The sequence below is a fragment of the Molothrus aeneus genome, chromosome 29, assembly GCF_037042795.1.
Source record: "Molothrus aeneus isolate 106 chromosome 29, BPBGC_Maene_1.0, whole genome shotgun sequence".
In the NCBI taxonomy this organism is placed as follows: domain Eukaryota; kingdom Metazoa; phylum Chordata; class Aves; order Passeriformes; family Icteridae; genus Molothrus; species Molothrus aeneus.
This window is the reverse complement of record NC_089674.1, coordinates 2,262,795-2,268,794: the sequence shown is the minus strand read 5'-3', so window position 1 is coordinate 2,268,794 and position 6,000 is coordinate 2,262,795. Positions and strand designations below refer to the sequence as shown.

Here is a 6,000-nt window from a genome sequence, read left to right as displayed (position 1 = left end):
TGAGGTCAGGCTGCAGCATGTTGCTGCAGCATTGCTCACGCTGAGGAGCTGATGTAAAATTCAGCTGCAGAAATCAGCTCTGCTGCTTCAGAGCGGGGAAGTGGGCTGTGCTCTGCTCACGGCAGCCATGGGCAACAGGATGTGGAGCTTCTGCTTTTGCTTCAGACTCATGGTTTTGCTTCAGAGTCACGGTTTTGCTTCAGACTCATGGTTTTTGGCTAAGCTTCAGTAAGAGTCACGTCGTCCCCTCTTGCTCTGTGCCCTCCACAGCAGCAGGGCAGTGTACAGGGTCCCTTGTCCCCCTGGGGATGTGGGGACCGATGTGGTGCAGGGCCACCCAAGGTGTTCCCACGTGTCTCTCCTGCCACTGACCTGTGGTGGGAACTGGCAGCACCTCAGCTTTGGTTCACCCAGAGGAGTCTTTGGGGAAGCTTAGAAGCGTTGTGGAAAGGGGTAAGAGATTTTCTTTTCGAGAGGATGGAGAGTGAAAGCACGCAGGAATGACACATATACCTAATAAGGACACCAAGAGAGGGAAGCCTGGAGAAAGGATCCCTGCAGGGAGGTTATTTGAGATGCTCAACGGTGACTGCTGAGCCCTTTGAAGCTTCAGACAGAGGCAGCCAGACCAGATGGACAGGTCTGCTCTGGCCCAGGGGCCTCTCTGTCCGTGCACAGGCATTCCCAACCCCCAGAGCTGCCTGGTGACTCACAGGGAACCGTGGGCTCAGCCTGCCATGGGAGCTCTGGTGTGGTCAGCAGGGCCAGCAGCGTTCCCTGCAGTGGGCCAGGCTGCTTTCACAGCAGGACACTTGTCTGTCTGTCCTGAGGCCATCCCTGGGACTGGGCTAAACCAGTCAGGGCTCCAGGGAGCTGCCAAATGTCACTGCCCGTGTCAGATCTGCTGCAGAGCCCTGGACATTCCTCCCGGTGCTGCGGCACGGTGTCAGAAATGTTATCCTCCTCTCTCTAGCAAGTGTGTGGGAGGTGATGAATTTGGGAGTGGGAGCCCTTGTTAGGGGAAAAGGGAAAAGTTCTTGAGGGAGGCCGGCAAGGTTGATTTCTGTGGGAACTGCTGGCTGTTATTTTAAAACAACAATAGCTTAATAAATAAATAAACTTGCTGCCACGGAAGGATATAGCATCAGCCAGGGCTGTTGGGGCCGGTATTTCCTTGGAAAGTGGAAAGGACAGGTGTTTCCCTCCCCTCTGCCCCTGCCCGCTGTGTTTGGCTCCTCAGCTCTGGGGAACCCCCCTTTCCTTGGGGGACCGAGGATTCCTGGGGGGAATGAGGATTCCTTGGGGAATGAGGATTCCTGGGCGCTGCCCACCCCCCACGGCACTTCCCCACCCATGTGGGGTCTTCTCGGGCACGTCCAGAGTGGAAAGAATCTCTTTTAGCACAGGTGCAACCAAATCGATGCGGGATAAACTGCCGGGGATTGGGTTTCACCGTTCCCTGCCCTCTCACAGAGGGGCTCCCTGTGGCGGGGAGGGGAGGGAAGGCAGCGCAGGCGAGGGGTGACAGCGACGTGCCCCGACCCCACATTTGGGCAGAAATTGGCCGATTTGGGAGCTCGCATAGGAAGGAAAAAACAGCGGGAGGGTGGAGAGGGGGGGCAAGCCGGGGAGCCCCGCGTCCATCCCTGGGTCCATCCCTGGGTCCATCCCCGCTGCGGGAGGCGTTGGGGGGGGTTCGGGGTCACCCCCTCCCCGGAGCGGGAGAGCCCCGTGTCCATTCTCGGGTCCGTCCTCGCGTCCATCCCTGGGTCCATTCTCGCTGCGGGGGCTGCGGGAGGCGTTGGGGGGGTTCGGGGTCAGCCCCTCCCCGGGGCGGGGGAGCCCCGCGTCCATCTCCGCGTCCATCCCCGTGTCCGTCCCCGCTGCGGGGGCTCCGGGAGGCGCTGGGGGGTTCGGCTCGGCCCCTCCCCGGGGCGGGCGCTCCCCGCCGGCGGTAGCGCGGTGCGGGGGCGGGCGGCCCGAGCGGAGCGGGGCGCGATGGGGGCGGCGCGGCCGCAGTGAGCCCGGCGGGGAGCGGAGCGGGCGCGGAGCGGGGCCGATGGCGTTCAGCGCCTGGCAGATCCTCTCGCCGGTGCAGTGGGCCCGCTGGACATGGTCGGCGGTGCGGGGCGGGGGCAGCCCCGAGGAGGGTGACGGTGCTGGCGAGGAGGATGATGATGATGATGAGGAGGAGCAGGACCCGCCGGCGGGGGGCTCGGCCCTTGGCTTCAGGCAAGTCACCCATGGCCCTTTCCCTTCCCTGCGCGTCCTCCCCGGCCCTGTCCCCATCCGCTCCCCGCTCGCTGCTTGGCTGCCGGGGATCCCGCACCGCACCGGGGGCTGGGGGGCCGGGAGCCGCTCCCCGGAGGATGCCGGAGCAGCCGGGGGTTGGGGGGCCCGGAGCCGCTCCCCGGAGGATGCCGGGGGTTGGGGGGCCCGGAGCCGCTCCCCGGAGGATGCCGGAGCAGCCGGGGGTTGGGGGGCCCGGAGCCGCTCCCCGGAGGATGCCGGGGGTTGGGGGGCCCGGAGCCGCTCCCCGGAGGATGCCGGAGCAGCCGGGGGTTGGGGGGCCCGGAGCCGCTCCCCGGAGGATGCCGGAGCAGCCGGGCTCGCTGCGTGTCCTTGGAGGCCCGTGCTGTGTGCTCAGACCCGGCTGAAAGCCCCCGGCAGGGCTGGGGTGCGCAGGGCGCTGCTGCCGCTGATGTTTCACCTGCTCTCCCTTTTCCCTTTGCCAGCGTGTCCCGCTGGACAGGAGCGAGGGGATGCCCGCGGCCAGCCTGGGGCCTGGCTGGACGTGTGGGCGCCCTGGAGGATTTCAGAGGTAGCCTTGAAAGCAGCAATTCCTCACTCTTTTCCTTCCCCCCCTCCCCTTCGGCAGCTCGGACTCCACTGATAATTTTGAGACCCCCGAAGCAGAAACGCCGGCCTGCTCGCCAGTCAAGGAGTTCTGTGAGCTCCCGGGATCGCCAGAGCCTGAGGCCGGGAGCCAAGGTAAAGAATCAGCTCTAAAGAGTGCCACCTTCTGCTCTTGGTGCTCTGCTCTGGTGGCAGAAAGGCAGGGTGGGGTCAAGGAGTAAAATTCCCTGACTTTGAGTAATGCCTGGCACACTTTTGGTGGTTGATGGCCTGGACAGTTCAAATGCCAGGGCTGGGCTGGGCGCCCCACAAAGAGCTGTGCTGGGCTGACTGGGAGGAGTCCTGGGGTGCTGTTGAATTATTTTATCAGTTAAATAACGTTCCTCTGACACTTCCTCTGCAGCCTGGGGGCTGCCCTGGCTGCTGCTGGCTGGTGGGACCTTGCTCATGTGTCCCTCACCCCTGGCTCCTGCACAGCAGTGACAAAAATGCCAGGTCTGTGTCCCCCAGGCTGGTCAGTGGAAGGGATTTCATTGCACAGGCCATTTTTCCTTGCCGTTGGGTGCCAGCTGTCCTCACTGTTAAAGATGCAAGAGCTCAATGCTGCTAAACCCCATTTTTTGAGAAATTGCAGGGGATCTGCTCTAACTGCGTGGGGTTTCCCTTGCTGGTGGGTCCTGAGCTGTTTTGCAGGTTTATCCCTATGTCCCACACCTCCTCTGCTCCCCTGAGTGTGGCTCCCCATTAGCCCATGGCCTTGTGAGGCCCCACTGTCTCCATTCGCTCCTCTTCAGGGGTTTGTGCTGGTGTCCGTGGCTGATCTTGGTGTTTTTCTCTGGTTTTGTGCTGCTGGGAGGAAGCTTTGAAGCTGCAACAGCCCACAGGAGGTTTTCAGGGCAGGGCAGGGAGGAGAGCTCGCCTTGCATGTGCTCTCAGCAGGGCAGGGTGGCTGGGCAGTGCCAGGCTCTTTGTGAGCCCTGGGGTGCCCTGCAGGAGCCTCTGCAAGGCACGGGGGAATTTGTGGTGGCTCAGGCAGTCCTGGACAGGCCATGCTGAGCATTCCCTGCCCTCTCAGTGCTGCAGACCCTGGTGTGTGATGTGCAACGTTGTGCTTTCCTTCAATGCTGGCAGCAGCAGCAGCAGCTGGGAACTTTGTGTGGGGCTGATTTCAAAGCACATGGGCTTGGTCCAGACCGTGGGTCCTTCTGTGCAGGAGCCCAGGCACAGGATGCTGTGGCTCTCCATCTCCTGTGGTGTTGTTCTGCTTTGGCTGCTCATCCATCCCTGTGGAAAACTCCAGTTTGTCTGCTGTGGTGTTGGGAGTGCTCTGTTCGTGCTTCCAGTAATCACAGCTCTTGGAATAATCCTTTTAAGAAGGGATGATAGAGGCATCTTTACTTTGGGGATAATGCCTGGGAAAGGGGGGGAGAGATAAAGGCTTTCCTGGCAGGTAGGAAGATCATTTCAGGGTGTCACTGTCCCCCTGTGTGCCTGTGCCCCTTGTCCTGGGATGAGCAGCTCCTGCTCAGCAGTGAGGGAGTATCTGCTCCTGCACACAAAGCTCCCAGTGTTCTGCAGACAGGGGCATGATCTCCAGCAAAAGCTGTTTTTTTTCTGTGCTGGCTGGCAGAGAGTGGCATGTTGGGGCCAGCAGAGCCAAACTGTGGTGCCCTTCCCTGCCCCTGCCTCTGGCTGTGCCTGTTCAGGTTGTCTGGAATGGTGGAGAGAAGGGATTCTCTGGCTGTGGGTGGCTTTGCAGTGTGCAGAGGCACTCTGGGCTGTCACACCACCAGTGCAATCCCTGTGCTAAGGCCTCATCTTTGCATTCTGCTGCTGCACAGCAGCCCTTGGGTCTGGCTGCAGCTCGGTTGCAGCAGTGGCAGGGATGCAATCCCTGAAATGGCTGCTTGGCAGCACCAGGAGCTGCTCCCTGCTGGCCCTGCTGGGCTGTTTGGGGCAGTGCCAGGGCTGCACCTGGGGGCAGGCACTGCACCCCCGGCCTTGAGGGACAGGCACTGTCTGCCGTGTATTTGCAGTCTCACCCTGCCTTGGGAATAAATAGAGTGAGGAATGACACAAGCTGTGACTCCGGGGCTGGCTGCTCCATGCACAGCCAGGAGGTGACCTGGCTGTGTTAAACCCTGTCCTTGGGGACAAAAATTCAGCCCTGGAGGGGGCTGCAGTGAGGGTTTGTGCCCACTCAGGATCGCTCAGTTTCTTCTTGTGGTCTCAGATGCTGGGATTAATTCTACCCCATTCTTGCTGGAGTCATCTGCCAGTAGATATTTTGCACTCCAGGGCTGGCTGCTCCATGCACAGTCAAGGGGTGACCTGGCTGTGTTAAACCCTGTCCTTGGGGACAAAAATTCAGCCCTGGAGGGAGCTGCAGTGAGGGTTTGTGCCCACTCAGTTTCTTCTTGTGGTCTCGGCTGGTGGGATTAATTCTACCCCATTCTTGCTGGAGTTATCTGCAGTCATCTGCCAGGAGATATTTTGCACAAGGAAAAGTAGGTATTGGAGTTATCTGCAGTCATCTGCCAGTAGATGTTTTGCACAAGGAAATGAGCAGAAGCAGCAGATCTGGAGCCATCAGAGCTGGGAGCTGCCCTGATGCAGGGCACGTGTTTTCCGGTGCGTTAGCAGCATCCTCCCTCTGATGCTAATTCTTAACAGAATGGATTTAAAAATAGATCAACGGCTGTTGAACACCGACAGAAAGCAGTGGTGGGGCTGAGCTGGGCGTGTGGGGCAGATATCCTGTGCTGGGATGGGAAGTGTGTGACTCACAGCTGAGCCCAGGGCCCGGAGAGCAGAGGGGCTGTTCTGGCACAGGGGTTGCTGCCTGTGGGATGGAAAGGGCTCTGAGCCTTTGCTGCCGAGTTCTCCTGGCTGGTTTGAGGGATGGCATGTTGGAAAGCTGTTTAAGTCGGTGTTTGTGTTTAATTTCAGCCCGAGGAAGACAAGCAGAGCAATTATAATGCAGAGGCACAACGCGTCTGTTACTGCGGTGCCAGACTGCCCTGCCTGCTTTTCTTTAGAAAGTAAAAAAAAAAAAAAAAAAAAAAAATCTCTGTTTTCACTTTGTAGCATCCCCTGCAGGTACTCAGCTGGGTGTGGAGCAGGTTTGCAGCCTGAGCACAGCCA

At 59.9% G+C, this 6,000-nt stretch overlaps 1 protein-coding gene across 2 annotated transcripts in view; it reads left to right on the top strand.

Annotated features, from left to right (window-relative positions):
- The first annotated feature begins 2,022 nt into the window (after positions 1–2,022).
- The window catches only part of TACC1 (transforming acidic coiled-coil containing protein 1), a 28,047-nt gene continuing 24,069 nt past the window's right edge, over positions 2,023–6,000 (top strand). Inside the window, exons 1-2 of one of the 2 annotated variants that reach the window (XM_066567454.1) lie at positions 2,023–2,232; positions 2,879–2,991. In XM_066567454.1, the coding sequence (XP_066423551.1) occupies positions 2,060–2,232; positions 2,879–2,991 (286 nt within the window). In that variant the 5' untranslated portion in view covers positions 2,023–2,059. The remainder of the gene's footprint in view (positions 2,233–2,878; positions 2,992–6,000) is intronic. The other variant, XM_066567455.1, reaches the window with a different exon arrangement.